This window comes from Sinocyclocheilus grahami, unplaced genomic scaffold (assembly GCF_001515645.1).
Source record: "Sinocyclocheilus grahami isolate Dianchi unplaced genomic scaffold, SAMN03320097.WGS_v1.1 scaffold398.1, whole genome shotgun sequence".
NCBI classification, from domain to species: domain Eukaryota; kingdom Metazoa; phylum Chordata; class Actinopteri; order Cypriniformes; family Cyprinidae; genus Sinocyclocheilus; species Sinocyclocheilus grahami.
The window spans coordinates 188276-206505 of record NW_015505577.1 but is presented as its reverse complement, the minus strand read 5'-3'; the positions used below and the strand labels follow the sequence as shown (position 1 = coordinate 206505).

The following is an 18230-nucleotide window of genomic DNA, read 5'->3' as shown; positions in this document are numbered from 1 at the left end:
CCAAACAAAGTAGTTTCGCTTTCACAACGAAACACACAACTTCACACACGGCAGCCTTGAGTGAGCGGAGGCCAGCGGGCTTGAGAATGGCGCGGCCGGAGGGCTTGCGGCAACCACATGTGACAACCCCGGGCTGGACTCCGCTTCGTCCACGGGGAAAGCCGATCCGGCGAGCCACAGCGCGAAGTTGATGTATTTCCTCAGCGACTAGCACTGATCAGCTCTAGGCATGACGAAGCGGACATCATCCTCTTTTGGAAGGCCAAACAAAGTAGTTTCGCTTTCACAACGAAACACACAGCGTCTCCACGACATGGTGGCGGCGGCAACTACAATACTACAGCAAGAATAAAAGTTACGCCGCCTTTGCGTGAACATTTGGGTGGCGTTATGCAAATCTTCCCACATCGTAACGTAGACATGTGGGGGTGTGTTTAAACGAGGCGTTTTAAGAGGGCGTGGACCAGTCTTAACTTTTATAAAGAATATCTCTTTGGGTTTGAGACTTTAGTCTTTGCAACTTTAGGGATCTTATCGATGCACGAACAGTTGTAACACTCCAAAGAGAATTTTTTAATTGCATCATATGACCCCTTTAATATGCTTCTGGTATGTTATAGGTTTAGCAACAATTCTTTTAACCCTAATTGATTCTGTGTGTAGCTTTTTATTTCACAAACAACCATGTTGGAAGATGTACTGATGTGCGTGTACTGGGATGATAATGTCAAGATTGATATGGAAATAAATGTTGTGATGTTGCATACCATTGTCAAAACAGTGGCACCACGAAAGCGCAATGTCATCAAAGCTAAATGCGTTCCAATTTTTTTTTTGCACAAGCAGTGTAAAGTTTCCTCCAGCACATTCAGTGGGGTTAAGGTCAGGACTCTGGTGGCCGATCTTTCACAATTTGAGCCTGATGAATCTTGGAATTGTCATCTTGGAATATGGACATGTGTATGTTTTTTGAGAAATAAAAAGCTACTCGCTGCATCAGTTTGGGTTAAAAGAACTGTTGCCAAACATACAACAGCCCAGAAACACATTAATCACTGCAATAATGATTCAGTCCTAAAATCTTAAGTCCTTGCTTATTTAAATCCAGACGTTTTTTTTTGGCCAGGCAGTGTGTATGTAAAGGATCAAATTCAGAGAGGAGTGTTTTTAACCCATGGAGTGATCTTCCAAGTAACTTGCACTAATAACGTTTGAATAAATGTTTTTGGCTCACATTGTTGCAATAGGAATGCTAGGTGAAATAAGTGTTTGTTTGTAAAGAAAAGTAGGTGTATTGAGATAACATTAATCCCATGATTCCTATATTCTGAAGTTAAAGGGGTCCTATTATGCTTTTTCACTTTTTCAACTTTATTTAGTATGTAATGTTGCTCTTTGAGCATGAAAAAGATCTACAAAGTTGCAAAGTTCAAAGTCCACTTCAAAAGGAGATCTTTAATTTAACAGAAAAACTTTTCAAAAACTACAATGAATGACTCGTTTGGACTACAACGCATTTTTTCCGGGATTTGTGATATCACAAATATCGACGAATGTGACGAGACCTGGTTGAGCTGCACTAGAGAAGGCAGCGAGTGTTATCACTATGTCGGAGACACGCTAGCTTTCCCAAGGCAGACGAACTTAGAGTGGTTACAATCATCCAGGTTTAAATCGCGCTCAAAATTATTTGATATTGACGCAATATTTACACTAAAGCTGGCAGGCGGCTATGGTAAGGGGCATGACATTTCCAGACCAGGCACCGAGTGCTGCCAATCACAAAACACACTGGCCCAGTTAACCAATCACAGCACATTTGGTATTTCAGAAGGCGGGCCTTCATTTGATAAAATAACTATTCGAGCCGTTCATGCCAGACTGGGGAGAGAGGTGTTGTAATAATGTAAAATATGTGAAAAATAATGTGTTTTTCGAACAACCTAGTATGAGAGCCTGTTCTAGTGCACCCCCAAAACAAAATCGAGACTTTGTAAAAGAGCATAGTAGGACCCCTTTAATGTTAGCATGCAGTCAGCACGTCTACTGTTTGCTTAAAAAAAACAACAACAACGCTGGAAAGCCAGCATTGTTATTCCACTCACGTGAATGGTTCTCCACTCACAATCAAGCACGAATATTTATGTCCTGGTGTATGGTGATGTTTCAGGGGCAGGAAAGAGCTTTCTTTGGAAAAGATCATACTTTGATTGCAGACTTTCGCAAATCTGCGAAACCTGCTTTATCATTTTTATTTGGTTGTCTGTTATGGATTGTGCGTGACAGCATAGTAATTGTTAAAATTACAGAGTACCAGAAAGGTGGAAATAGTCACCTGTGTAATGTAATTTTTATATGGCCAAATTTTAAATGAAATCATTTTAAATATACAAATTTTAGATTATTAAACATGCCAAGAAAGGCACCCTGTTAAAAATCTGTAAAGTCATATGACTTAAACGTTGTGGTTGTACTCTTATTTTAAACCGTGTTGTTTTTCTCTCTCTCTCTGTCTCTCTCCTTCTATATAATAATAATTTTTTAAATTATAAATATAATACATTTTTAAAAGCAATTTCAAAATATTATATATATATATTTATATTTCAGCCTTATTTACATTTTTTTTATATTTTTCGTTTTAGATTTAGTTAACACGAACAAATCTGATTTGAACTTTTACAGGCTGAATGTGAAGAAATCTAGTCATTATAGGATGTCTTACAGTTTAAAGGATGCTTGTTTCTCTTTTAGTTTCATGTATTGGAATCCTTAATGAAATATTGTGGTCCAATGGAGAAAAACAGACTGTACTTGTTGCCACTGTCAGCAGGAGCAATGAATAGATTAGGCAGAGTCTAATTTATGGCGGTGAATCACTTTTAACCTCTGATTAATTAACCAGAAGATTTGCATCGTAATAAGGCAGTTGCTTCAGTAATGACTGTGTCCATAAACATTCCTCAGCATTTTATTTTTCTTGGCCAGTTAGAGTTCTAAAAGCTTTAGAGTCAGACAGTGGAATCAAACAGTGATGTTTTAAATTGGGATGCTGACAGTGATTGACATGCGACTCTTTCAGGATAAGGATGGAGACCGAGCTGTCCATCACGCATCCTTCGGGGATGAAGGTTCCGTCATTGAGGTGCTGCATCGAGGCGGGGCTGACCTGAATGCCAGAAACAAACGCAGACAGACACCTCTGCACATCGCTGTCAACAAGGGCCACCTACAGGTGGTGAAGACTTTGCTTGACTTTGGCTGCCACCCCAGTCTGCAGGTGAACTATATCAGTACCTCTCAGTTTAGCACGGAAACTCTCTGCCTTGATTTTTCTTTACTGGCACTTTCGGGCAGACAATCTGTGCTAAAGCTGATAGTTAGTCAGTAGCTTCTTGTACACTACTGGTCAAACTTTTGGAATAATTTAGATTTTTTTTTAATATATATATATTTTTGAAAGAAGTCTCTTATCCTTATCACTGCTGCATTTATTTAATTAAATATTCATATTGTGAAATATCATTGCAATGTAAAATAACAGTTTTCTATTTTAATTTATTTTAAAATGTAATTTATTCCTGTGATTAATTTTCAGCAGCCATTACTCCAGTCTTCAGTATCACATGATCCTTCACAAATCATTCTAATATGCTGATTTGGTTGCCAGTTATTACCAATTATTATTCTTGGTGCTCAGATATGATTAATTCTTACTTTGTATCACGGTTTCTAAAAAAATATATAAAGCAGCAAAAACTTTCAACATGGATGATAATGAGAAATGTTTTGAGAGCACAAAGTCATCATATTAGAATCATTTCTAAAGGATCATGTGACACTGAAGACTGGAGTAATGGTTGCTAAAAATTAGTTTTGCTATCACAGGGAAAAATGTAATTTTAAAATGTATTAAAATAGGAAACATTTATTTTTAAATTGTATTATTTCGCAATATTACTGTTTGTATTGTATTTTTGATCAAATAAATGCAGACCTTGTGAGGCTTTGTCATTTAAATAAAAACGTAATTATTCCATACTTTTAAGTTAAGTTGAAGTTAATGTTAAAGTTGACTAATGTGACACTGAAGACTGGAGTAATGGTTGCTAAAAATTAGTTTTGCTATCACAGGGAAAAATGTAATTTTAAAATGTATTAAAATAGGAAACATTTATTTTTAAATTGTATTATTTCGCAATATTACTGTTTGTATTGTATTTTGATCAAATAAATGCAGACCTTGTGAGGCTTTGTCATTTAAATAAAAACGTAATTATTCCATACTTTTAAGTTAAGTTGAAGTTAATGTTAAAGTTGACTACTTTTAACTTGGCACAGTATCTTGATTGTTTTAAAAAAAGAAAAGAAAACAAAAGACAGCAAAAGTTTCCCCAGAAAATGTTGATATCAAATGTAACAAGTGGTTAATTGAAATGAGTTTAATTGGCTTAATTAGTCAGCATTATTATACAAAATCACACAGGCAAGGTTTGTTCAAGTTGCTCACAATTAATTGAAACAAGATTATTTTAGTAGATTATTGATATGGCTGTTGGGAGATTTTGGACACTAGTTTGATATAGTTATAGTTAATAATAATTAGGGGTATAAATCGGATGGTTTGTCATGGTACGATACGATATCGATTCTTATACCCAGCGATACGATATTTGCCAATACTTCAAAAAATTCTACGATTCGATAGAGGAGAATATCGATCGATATATCGATATTATTATATTATATACCTATTTTAAAAAAACCATCTACATTTTTATTAACTCACAAATGCAACCAAAACATATAACATGAATATGTATCTTAAATTTTCGCATCCTGTTCCTCGGTTGGGATATTCACAACAAAAAATAGGCCTACACTTCTTTTAAATCATAAAAAAAATTATAAATTAAGTCACACACAAGATCAGTAATCTTAAGATATGACAACAGTCAAGACAGTCTTTCAGGTTTCTGTGATAAAATATGCAGTGTGTAAAATAATGTAAATCCTCATTAGGAAACAACACAAACGAGATACTCCAGTTGTATGAAAAAATACATTAATGTAGAAAAATAAATTTAAAGAAATCAAAAATAAAGCTGTTACCTTTATATGAGACTTTTTTGGCTGCTACTATGGGCTCAGTGCTAAAAACCTTTTCTACCGATAACCAAATTACAAGCAAAAGCAGAAAACAGGCAACCGTTACACCATGTCTACACCGGATGCGACAGTTATTGTATCGCGCCGCGCTGCATCAGCTAAAGTCTGTCTACACTGGACGCGACAAAGCGACCGTTGAAAGTCATTTGAAATTTGTGTCAGCACGTCATAAGAGAACGTGGCAGCAGTTTACTGTCGGGGATTTGTCGTGTCGCGCCGCATCCAGTGTAGACAGCATCACTGATTATAATGAGTTCTATAGACTGATCTATATATAATGAATCTCTGTTATAGATCAGTGGTTCTATAGTATTTTGTTGCGCCACGCCACTTGCGTCCGGTGTAGACACGGTGTTAGGAATCGTGTTTTCCCTTATAAGGATTCACGCTTCGAGCACACCCCCTAACTCTCCAACCACACCCCTCCCCCGCTCGCCCCCGCCGATGTCATGGTCCATCGCGATGTTTGACTGTAGACATCGTCCGATGCCAATTTTGTAGACATCGCCCAACCCTAGCTCAAATATTAGCGTGCTGTCGATGTGTCTGTCTGCATGCTTGCGCTTTGGATGTGTGCGCGTGTCACTGCGTGCTGAAAACTTCTCACAAGCGCTTGACAGTTCCGTCAACTATCCCGAGTGACTTTTACGCTCGCCCTTCAGGCAGTCTTATCCTACTGACACGCGAGTTTGAACGAGAATGTAAGCGTTGGCGGTAATGCATAGACGGACATTGGTGAAAATGTGGAGAGTGTCAAAATAAGGTGCCTATTTATACTACAGATATTGATATTTTACGTGTGTCATCGATACATCGTATCAGACATTTAATCGATGTATGTAGGCCATATCGATGGATCGTTACACCCCTAATAATAATATCAGCCGGTTATTTGCAGATACTTGCAGTGCCTGTAACTCTGTGTTTCTCAAACTTTTTCTGCCATTCCCCACTTTGGAGGTAGGGAAGGGTTCCGAGCCCCACCTGTCCCCAATCGCCCCAACAAAATGGTAATAAATTAGGCTTTAATTTTAACTGTTAATATTTATTTTATTAACATCACTTTTAAAAGCATAACGACAAATAACAGCATTAAAAACTTTCAAAAAAGAAAATAAAAGTGCAATTATATTATCACTTTGCATGAAATAAGACTTTAAATATTAATAATAATGCAATTGTGTTTGCATTTTGCCTCTGATAAAAATCTAATTCAGAAACGGAGAAAATAAATGTGTGGACCAGTTGTGCTTTGCTTCATTTTGTCCCTTTTCAAGCTGCATGCAAAAAGAACAAACAAAATTGACAAAATATATGAATAATCTTATTCACTATTTTATTGGCTGCAATGAGCCTGCTTTGTAGTACACTTCTTTTCAAAACGAGGTTGTAGGCTTGATCCTGCCACTCTCTGGATACATCTACATCTGGATAATCTTCAGTACGATTATCAAAGCATAAATCCAGTAAATCGCTTCCATCAATACCTCCAAAGCTTGCACAGACATATACCACTTCCTGGATCAACATTTTACTCTGTAACATTATGCAGTTTTCATTTATATGCTGTCTATTGCTGATGATCGCATTATTTTTCATATGCATCTGTTTACAAAAGAGATTGCTAGTTTCTCCGTCCTGTTCACATGTGTTTTTGTTCGGGAGGTTTTGTACTCGTTCAGAAGATGCGTAATAGCGCCCCCGAGTGTATAACACTGAAAACACGAAAAGCCATAAAAACTCGTCTTTGCCGGGGAAGCGTTTTCTTGTAAAAGACGAGATAACTCGTCAATGGCGGGGAAAGAGTTAATATGCTATTTATACTGCAGACAAGACATTTTCTCTTCTATTCTGCAGCGAACAATCTAGTGCAGTTTTACCATGAATCAGCACAGATTGGTTGGCTGCTTTTCAAAGCAAATGCCATCACATGCAACATTGCCATGGAATGCCAGCATTTATTATTATATAAATGTTAAGCATTTGTATATTTTAGCATATTTCTACCTGTTCTGTTGTACACAAGTCACATCACACCCTCTGTAAAGTTCAACTCTAGGCATTCTTTTATTTGGCATCTGCGAACAGACTTAAATGAAGGTGCATTGCATTTATTAGCAATGCACCACATATACTAAAGAGTGTGTAACTTAATGCTGCCCCCTGCAGGACTCCGAGGGAGACACACCTCTGCATGATGCCATCAGCAAGAAGAGGGATGACATGCTCTCTGTGCTCCTGGAAGCAGGTGCAGATGTCACAATTACCAACAATAATGGCTTCAACGCACTTCACCACGCAGCTCTGCGAGGGAACCCCAGGTATGGCTACATTGACTTTGTCATAACTTGGGCTGAAATCGGGCTTCTAAATAATGAGCATTATGCATCAGAGTTTACTGAATGGTCTCCGCTCATATTTGGGGCCTGTACAGAACAAATTAGAGGTTCCAGAAGGCAAAATAAATAATTGTATCTTTACTGCGGCACATTTACCATTGTGGCTTCATGAATGGTGATGCCCTCTTGCATACAAACTTAAAGGTCCCATATTGTACACCTTTCTGGTGTTTTATTTTAGGTATTGATGTCCTTAAGAATATATATTTGCGGTATAAGTACCAAAAACCATCTCAATATATTTTTACAGCTCCTCTCTCAGGAGCTCTGCTGAGAACAGGTCGATTTTGGCCTGTTATGATTGGCCTGTTGTTTTCTGAGTGACGCACAGCCAGGCCAACCACAGTTAAAGAGGGTCAGCCAAGCGCTAGATGGAGGAAGCAAAACAAAGGGGAAACTGGAGGCGGCCCATTCAAACCAGCGCAGATTCGGCTACATAAGTAGCTTAAAATATCATCTTGTTGTGATGTTGGGTGCCAGAATCGACATAATACAGCCTCAAATTAGAAATTTGATCGCATATCTGCTGCCACTGCCAGACAAAAAACCGATGACAGCTGTTTAAACGCGATAAAATGAGCAGACTGGACAGAAAGCTGAAATTGAAATGTATATACAGTACATCTTCATCTTGATTAGATGGACACGGTGCGTTTGTCTTTACTGTACACGTTAGATGTGATCCACCTCATAGTTACAATCCTGTCAGATCGTCCATCCTTTGAGTTAGAGTGTAACGTTACAGGTCGGCCGATCTGGTTTCGTGGCTAAAGTTAACCTTTTCGACATGTTTCCGTGTTGTCGTTGCTCAGCAAAAGCATGGACGCGATCTTGTCTGGGGGTTTGGCAAAAGGAGAGTGGGACTGTGGGCGGTGCTCAGGGTGCTGACTGAAGGCAGTGACTCTGTAGTTCTGACGTCAACTTTTTACGGAAGTCACAACGGTTCGTGAAAAATAGCTAGAACTTTAAGCAGGCTGTGTGCATTTTACTGTGGACTGACTGTTTTGAAACTTATATGGTAGTTAAATAGCGCCTAGACCTCAGTAATCGTGAAAAAAGCCAGGAACTTTCAGTTTTGACAATATGGGACCTTTAAAGGATTAGTTCACTTCCAGAATAAAAACTTCCTGATCATTTATTCACCCTCATGTCATCCAAGATGTTTGTCTTTCTCTCTTCAGTCGCAAATAACTTAAGGTTTTTAAGGTAAAAATTCCAGGATCTTTCTCCATATAATGGACTTCAATGGGACCCAACGGGCTGAAGGTCCAAATTGCAGATTCAGTGCAGCTTCAAAGGACTCTACCTGATCCCAGCCAAAGAATTAAGGGTCTTATTTAGCGAAGCGATCAGTTATTTTCTTAAAAAATAAAAATGTATTAACTTTTTTACCACAAATGCTCGACTTCACGCATTACGCTGTCACGTTGAAAAGGTCACATGTGACATAGGCGGAAGTACCGACCCAGTGTTTACAAAGGGAACATGCAAAGAAAGTCAAATGCCCTTTACAAAAAAAGATAAAACAACAATGTTGGATGATTTTGAAGTTGGAGGAGAAACTGAGTTTTTCGCCCTACCCCACCTTTCTGAACCGGAGTACACAGACGAAGAGCTAACCGGCAGGGAGATTTCCAAAGTGATTACGTAGGCTAATGAGTGAATTTGCGGACGCGCATTGCAGAGCTAGTGCAAGATGAGCATTTGTGGTTAAAAAAGGTGTGTGTATATATATTTATTTATATTTAATTATTTATATTTATTTATTTTATTTTTTTAGAAAATGACCAATCGTTTCGCTAGATATATCCCCTATTCCTTGGCTGGGATCATGTAGAGTCCTTTGAAGCTGCACTGAATCTGCAATTTGGACCTTCAGCCCGGTGTCCACCATTTAAGTCCATTATATGGAGAAAGATCCTCAAATGTTTTCCTCAAAAGTCTTTAATTATTTGTGACTAAAGACAGAAAGACTTGTGTTCTCAGTGTCATCATTGATAATATTTAGGTTGTGTGTGTACTTGTTTAGCTATACTTGTGAGGGCCAAATGTCCTCACTTAAATAGTGAAATATTATGACTTTTACATGTCCTCACTAGTTAAAGTCTTATAAATCAGTCAAATCGTGTTTCTGTTTAAATATAGTGTCCTGCACAGTTTTCTGTGATGGTTATGTCAGGAGTAGGGCTAAGCCATAGAAAATATTATTAACCTGATTAAGCATGGGAGTCTACAGTGGGGGAAAAAAGTATTTAGTCAGCCACCAATTTTGCAAGTTCTCCCACTTAAAAAGATGAGAGAGGCCTGTAATTTTCATCATAGGTATACCTCAGCTATGAGAGACAAAATGAGAAAAAAAGTCTAGAAAATCACATTGTAGGATTTTTAAAGAATTAATTGGTAAATTCCTCTGTAAAATAAGTATTTGGTCACCTACAAACAAGCAAGATTTCTGGCTCTCACAGACCTGTAACTTCTTCTTTAAGAGGCTCCTCTGTCCTCCACTGGTTACCTGTATTAATGGCATCTGTTTGAACTCGTTATCAGTATAAAAGTCATCTGTCCACAACCTCAAACAGTCACACTCCAAACTCCACCATGGCCAAGACCAAAGAGCTGTCAAAGGACACCAGAAACAAAATTGTAGACTTGCACCAGGCTGGGAAGACTGAATCTGCAATAGGTTAGCAGCTTGGTGTGAAGAAATCAACTGTGGGAGCAATTATTAGAAAATGGAAGACATACAAGACCACTGATAATCTCCCTCGATCTGGGGCTCCATGCAAGATCTCACCCCGTGGGGTCAAAATTATCACAAGAACTGTGAGCAAAAATCCCAGAACCACACGGGGGGACCTAGTGAATGACCTGCAGAGAGCTGGGACCAAAGTAACAAAGGCTACCATCAGTAACACACTGCGCTGCCAGGGACTCAAATCCTGCAGTGCCAGATGTGTCCCCCTGCTTAAGCCAGTACATGTCCAGGCCCGTCTGAAGTTTGCTAGAGAGCATTTGGATGATCCAGAAGAGGATTGGGAGAATGTCATATGGTCAGATGAAACCAAAATATAACTTTTTGGTAAAAACTCAACTTGTCGTGTTTGGAGGAGAAAGAATGCTGAGTTGCATCCAAAGAACACCATACCTACTGTGAAGCATGGGGGTGGAAACATCATGCTTTGGGGCTGTTTTTCTGCAAAGGGACCAGGACGACTGATCCGTGTAAACGAAAGAATGAATGGGGCCATGTATTGTGAGATTTTGAGTGAAAACCTCCTTCCATCAGCAAGGGCATTGAAGATGAAATGTGGCTGGGTCTTTCAGCATGACAATGATCCCAAACACACTGCCCGGGCAACGAAGGAGTGGCTTCGTAAGAAGCATTTCAAGGTCCTGGAGTGGCCTAGCCAGTCTCCAGATCTCAACCCCATAGAAAATCTTTGGAGGGAGTTGAAAATCCGTGTTGCCCAGCGACAGCCCCCAAACATTACTGCTCTAGAGGAGATCTGGATGGAGGAATGGGCCAAAATACCAGCAACCGTGTGTGAAAACCTTGTGAAGACTTACAGAAAATGTTTGACCTCTGTCATTGCCAACAAAGTGTATATAACAAAGTATTGAGATGAAATTTTGTTATTGACCAAATACTTGTTTTCCACCATAATTTGCAAATAAATTCTTTAAAAATCCTACAATGTGATTTTCTGGATTTTTTTTTCTCATTTTGTTTTTCATAGTTGAGGTATACCTATGATGAAAATTACAGGCCTCTCTCATCTTTTTAAGTGGGAGAACTTGCACAATTGGTGGCTGACTAAATACTTTTTTGCCCCACTGTATGTTCAGTTTTCCTCTGCTAGTAGCTGTAGAGGATTCGGTGCAGATTGAACTGGCTTTAAAGGGGTCGTGAATTGAGAAATCAAATTTTCCTTGATGTTTTGAGATGCAAGAGGTTACTCAAAAAAACCATCCTGTGAACGACTCGTTTCTGATTTGTCACATTATGACATCATAGTGCGGCAAAAGCCTGCCTCTGCAGAATCAGATCCTCACCTACTTTTACATAATTGCGTCTTTGGCCTCGCCCACTGGAGCTTTAGTGAGATGAGCTGGAGAGAAGAGCAATACAGGATCACTGGACTTAAAACAAAAAAAAAACATTAACTTACAAATAATCCTTTGCTTTTAATTATGTGGATATCTAATTAGAACACTATTTGTTTGTTCAGTGCATTTCACTGTGGATTCTTTGATAAATCAGTTGCAGTTTCGGCACAGGTTTGCAAACAGACTTTTACTGTAAGATATGGGCCTGACAGTAATACCGCAACATGTATGTAACCATATTTATTCTAATGCCTAATCTTAAATTATATACAAAAAGCAATCAAGAAGGCTCCCTTTATAATCGCTGGAGCTGTCAATCACACAGCGTGAGTTTATATTCAGTGACACAGTTTACACTGCACAATGAGTCTCTTATTTACATTGTGTTTGCAATGTTAGTTATGATGGAACGCTTTTGTGAATGTGCAAAACTTGAGTTGCAATGATGAGAACACTCATCACTGCATTCATGCTCTCAACAGTCTGTCATTGGCTACAATGCTCATTGCTGCAACCTTTCATGTGACGGGAGTAGATCTAAATATAATGCTATAATCAACACTCTCCATGATTAGGTAATCTCAACAGCTGTAATAGTAAAAACGTAGTAAACGTTTTTGAGAGAGCTTCACATGTAATGCTTATTTCATATGCAAAGATGTTTCCAATGAAGTCTCACAGTAGACACGCCCCTTCCAACAGAGCGTTCAAATCAGAGGGCTCAAATGAGGGTAGAAAATGCCTCTTTATTTCTAAATTGTCAATTTTGATGAAAAAATCATACTAACGTTATAAGTGCACCTCAGAAAACATTAATCAAAAATGCATTTCATGACCCCTTTAAGACCCTCTAGCCCATTTCTCTGGCTGCAGCCTAATTGGCCAGAACAAGCAGTCAAATTATGCCTCATGCTTGTTTTAACTCTCCTTATGCTTGTCAGTTCCTGGATCAGATCAACACAAGTTTTCCTTGTGGGTAATATATTTCACACTAGTTGAGCTCCAAAGCTGCAAAATATGCTTCTTTTTTCTATTTTTGTAACATTTGAACTGAATTTTTTATATATATATAACTTTTACTAAGACCTTTGTTTTAAGATTTGGATTTCTAAACATTCCATTTGCAAATATTGTAATAGTCCAAAGAGATTTGTGTATGATCATGTCCAACAAAACAGTTTTTACATTAGCTTGTGCTTACGATTGCAGGCATCTTGGAGAACTTGCCATAGTACTTCAATGGATTTAGGCATCTCAGTTGCTTCTGTCTCTTCGTGTAATTCCAGACTGACTCGATGGTGAGATCAGATCTATGTGTTTTACTATGATCTATTATGATCTATCAGATCTATTATGTGCCATACTTTCTGTTGTAGGACTTCTTGTTGATAGAAAAATCTACAATATTGCCAAAGGGTTTGTTTGTAAACCTAACATTGAGATTTCCTGTTGATACACTGTCAATGAAAAAAAATGTTGTGGTGAAGCATCTAATGTATATAAGATATATATTTCTAAAAAAGTAGCACAGAAGCACAATACTTTATAAAAAAAAAAAGTGTCCATTAATAAATAAATTCAAATTGTATAAATGCCGTAACCGGGTTAAACATTTAATAAATTATTTCATTAATTAATGTCAATTGTAGCCATGCCAGTTTGTTTATTCATTACAAATAAAATGAGCATTGATTTTATTGTTATTGGTGCACCTTTGCGCCAAACAAAATTGCTGTATTCAGTTAAGTTACAAATCCCTCAGTGAAATGATCAGTCTTGGCTTCAGTCTCCCAATAGCAACTTGGGGATCCTTTTTATTGACTGTGTGGATGAAGAACTGCCCCGGGTTATTATTTATGACTCGCTTGTACAGTAGAGCCTTGCTTGGGAGCAGAACCTGTCCCTTTACCATCAGAAAGTCCTAGAGATATATAGCTCTCCTCCAGCTCACCATTTACTTGTATTTCTCGCATGAGCTCCCACCACTGCAGTCTTCTCTGCACAGCGCAGTACTGTACTTTCCTGTGCTAAAGCCTTTTAGTCCAGTCCTGTAGCGTAGAATTGAGTATGCATTTACTAGGTCTGAAGGCTTGTGCTAAGCTTGTGTCCTTGTTGGTTTATTTTTCAGTATGTGGTTAGGTCATGAAAAACTAACTTTATTGTTTAGTCTAGTGGAACTTTATGCTAAGTGCTCTGCTTTAAAGGGGTCATATGATGCGATTTCAAGTTTTCCTTTCTCTTTGGAGTGTTACAAGCTGATAGATAAGATCCCTGAAGTTGCAAAGACTAAAGTCTCAAAACCAAAGAGATATTCTTTATCAAAGTTAAGACTCTGCCACGCCCCCCTAAAACGGCTCGTTCTAACACGCCCCCACATATCTAGGTCACTATGTGGGAAGATTTGCATAATGCGGCCCAAATGTGCACGCAAAGAAAGAAGGCGTGGTTTCAGTAACCGCAGTTAGTGTTGAAGCAGCCATGTCAGGGAGACGCTGTGTGTTTCTAGGCGAAAGCAAAAGCACTTTATTTGGCCTTCCGAAAGTAGATGCATTTAGAAATCTTTAAGATCACTTACAACAGAACAGCAATGCATTTTATGGACGACCGTTTCGTGAACCTAGGAGAGGAGGTAATTCTGACTTTGCTATGACTATCTGGCGCTTCTGAATCAGCTACTGTTTTGTTATTAGTTTAAGTATTTGCTAATGACTGATCAAATGCGGAGTTTTGCACATCGTTTGTGTGTGTGTGTGCGCGCGTGTGTGTGTGTGTGTGTAAGAGAGAGAGAGACAGCGTCACATCACATCACATCACATCACAGTGGAGTCAGCTGTCTTAACCGCGGCTTGTGTACTGCATCATTACTGTGTCTGTTCCCCTTTCGGGCTTGAACTGATGGTAAAACTAATGACATTATTTACTGTCTTTACATTTATTTTGAAAGATGAAGCTCGCGATTATGGTAAGGGGCGTTACATTTCCGACGAGTGCTTGCGGTGTTCGGCCAATCACAATGCACTGGGTCAGCTGGCCAATCAGAGCAGACTGCGCTCGTCGGAAGGAGGGACTTTGTAGAAAACGAAGCGTTTGAGAGAGGCGGGGCATAGAGGACCTACAATAATGTACAGTATTTGAAAAATAATGTGTTTTTTGAACATTAAAGCATGTCAACATATTCTATTACACCAAATACACAAAATAATGATCTTTAAAAAAGCATCATATGACCCCTTTAAGATATTCAATTTCCTGTTGAATCCACATGCCACTCATCTCAGGGGTCAGTTGCATAAACATAGTCACTGTGTCTGTGTTTTAAGAACTTGTTTGAATAACTAGCATTTAACTGAGTGGCAAGCAATCTTACTTTTTGGACTTAAAACCAGTAGGTAGTACTAGCCTAACTTCACTTGCACCATTTTAACCAGCTGTTAGATTTCATCACAGAAACATCACACAGCAGGGAAAAAATGGTTTTGCTTTTTTCATCCTTGCATGTTTTTTCTAAAGTCATCAACACACTGATGTGTCTCAACCGGTGTTCTTCAGTGATGGCTGTTGTAAGTACAGTTGTAACCTTAGACAGGAATTTTAAACACCCAGACAAATCAAACAAACCTGTCGGACTGACTCTTGGTATGCATATGCACTTTATTGATTTAATGTTCTTTAAAACTATGAAAGATGTTCAGCTGAAGAAGACCTCTGCATTTTGGCCTTTTCTGTCTATTTAGTTTTAAGATTTTATTGAATATTCCCCATGTTTATCTATACATTGCGAATTTGCACCCTGGGTATGTTGAAAGTTTCCTGTGTGTTTATGACAGTCCCAGGCTGAGAGCAGGACTGGTTCCTGGATGGCTGCTGGAAGGCAGTTGTGCTGTAAACATTACGATTAATAGCCCATGACTCATAACAGAGTCCACAAACAGGCCCTGCAGAGGCTGCTGCTGCACTGCCTCTATTACTACTGTACAAATGGGCCAACCTGTTTGTTAAGCGCCATATGGAGTCTCACCCTCATATGCACTGCTGTGTGCTGCTCTACAGCTGAGTAGTTTGGGCCTTAGCCAGCAGTCACATCCAATGCTGCTAGTGGAAACGGTATTATAGGAATAGAGTTTGGCACTAATGAAAATGATTGGTCAGTGAAGTGTTTTATGTTTATAGAGAAACTGTTGAATATGAAAGCAAATGATCAGCACAGATTATTATGGGCTGTGTGGGCCTGCCTTGTATTGTCAGGTGAATTGCTACTTTTCTGCTTTGTTTTAAGCCCGTTTATTTGGTCTTTTTTTGGATTTATAGTTTATATGTATGCATTAGGGCTGTGAATCTTTGGGTAGACAGCGAATCGATGCGATTCACGATTCATAGGCTTTCGATTCAAGAACGATTTTTGCAAATTCGGAACGATTCAATTCGATTCGATTCACAATTAAATTCGATTAACGATCCGATTCTGCTTTAAGTGCATTCACAGGATTATTTAAATGCTTAGTCGGGGCAAATTACACAGTAGCCTTTATGGTTAGAGGAAAAAAACACACACTTTTGTCCATTGTTAGATGCTAGTTTAATGATGCTATGGCATGACATGGCATATGTAGAAATTTATGTAAGCCAAGATTTTAAAAAAGAGCTTTAAAAGTATTATGTATAGGCTAACATTTTGTCACACCAGAGGCGTAGCCATCATTTCAGAAGTGACAGAAATGTCAAATAGTTAAGTGTTCCCCACATTATGCAATAAAAATGCGCAATAACCTTATATTTATTTGTTACCACCTTCATCCTAGTACATCCCTGCATCTCATTCTATTCTATTCCATTCTATCATCTATAGCACAACTGTACATACAATTTATTTATTTTTTTCGATTTTTATTTTTCAATATTTGTCTTTATATTTACATATGTTTATTTTTTTATTTTTTTATTCTCATTTTATTTTTTGTTGTCTCTGTGTACTGGAAGCTTATGTCACTAAAACAAATTCCTTGTATGCGCAAGCATACTTGGCAATAAAGCTCATTCTGATTCTGAAATACAATAATTTTATGTATGTATGTTTTATTATGATTTTTTTAAATTAATTTTTTTATACTAGGAATTATATTCTTATCTCTTACTTTGAATTTGCTATAAGAAATCAAATACACTGCTGGACAATAATCAATCATTTGTAATCTATAATTTTTTCCTAATGGCAATTTTATGATTGTTTTATACTACAAACAATTATTTCAATTTTCTGCACAGAATAAGGTAGAAAATATACTTTATAGTTTCTGTACTGTAATAAATGTCAATTAGCACTGAATCATTCATAAATTATGTATTTATTGTTTTTATTGTCTTAATGTTTCATCAGTTCATTTTGCTTTTTATTCAGATTAGCTGCAGAAATAGCCTGACACGTCTTAATTTCTTTGAGCGCGAGATCACTTCTCTTTCAGTGCGAAAACTTCATCTCATTTTCATAAAATAAAATGCTATAGTATTTAACTTTTCCACTCCATCGGCGAATGATGATTCTGAAAGAAAACGGATGTATGTTTGCTATAGCAGCGAACGCTACTTTCATGCATCTGATTATCAGATAAACCTTGTGCTCTTATTTCAAGGTTGTTGTTAATGCTGTGGTTATTTTAACCGTTTTCTTCGTACATTTGGTTGAAGGACATTGTTAAAACACATTTATCATTCAATGGAACTGTACGTATGCTTTAGACCATGGGTGCCCAAACTCGGTCCTGGAGGGCCGGTGTCCTGCAGAGTTTAGCTCCAACTTGCCTCAACACACCTGCTGGTAAGTTTCTAGTATGCCTATAAAAGCTTGATTAGCTGGTTCAGGTGTGTTTAATTGGGGTTGGAGCTAAACTCTGCAGGACACCGGCCCTCCAGGACCGAGTTTGGGCACCCCTGCTTTAGACACTTACATTTTTGCTCATGCAAAAAATTTGTAGCCTTCGACTGCTCGGGTAATGTCGTCGGTATGACAGAGAGCCATTGAAAAATGGCTAAGTGCTAAGGAGCGATTACACATCAGCTGCTCAAAAAATGTGTCAGTGAGACGAACGGAGCGCGAGCGCAATCCTGTGACAGTCGCAGGCGGTAAATAGTGGAGCGCGTGAAGGAGAGATGCAAGGGCACGAACACTGTTCAAGGTATCCATTAATTCATGCTTGTAGTAACTTAATGTGTATATATTTTGAAAGCATTGACTCGCTATAGAAATCGCGATTCATTAGATTCTTAATGTTTTAAATCAATTACTGTCCGAAATCGACGATTCACGATTCAAAATCCATGTTTCGAGATCGATGCATATGTATCATCAGGGTTTGTAATAGATGCATCGATAAAACGAGTGAATCGTCACACCCCTAGCATGCATGTATGTGTGTGTGTGTATTAGGGGTTGCACCGACTAGTTGACTTCAATGCTCTGCCATGATGCATTAAGCTTGACGTCGACTAGTCGCTGGTTCTATGGAGGGTGCAACAGGATAAGAAATCTTTGAAGGACTTCCACATTTACGCTCCGTTTCC

At 38.3% G+C, this 18230-nt stretch overlaps 1 protein-coding gene across 3 annotated transcripts in view; it reads left to right on the top strand.

Moving 5' to 3' along the window:
* The window catches only part of LOC107550435 (E3 ubiquitin-protein ligase mib1), a 99791-nt gene that overhangs the window by 29117 nt on the left and 52444 nt on the right, over positions 1-18230 (top strand). For all 3 annotated transcript variants that reach the window (XM_016231710.1, XM_016231709.1, XM_016231708.1), the window contains exons 11-12: positions 3083-3280; positions 7339-7490. In XM_016231710.1, coding sequence (XP_016087196.1) covers positions 3083-3280; positions 7339-7490 — 350 coding nt within the window. The remainder of the gene's footprint in view (positions 1-3082; positions 3281-7338; positions 7491-18230) is intronic.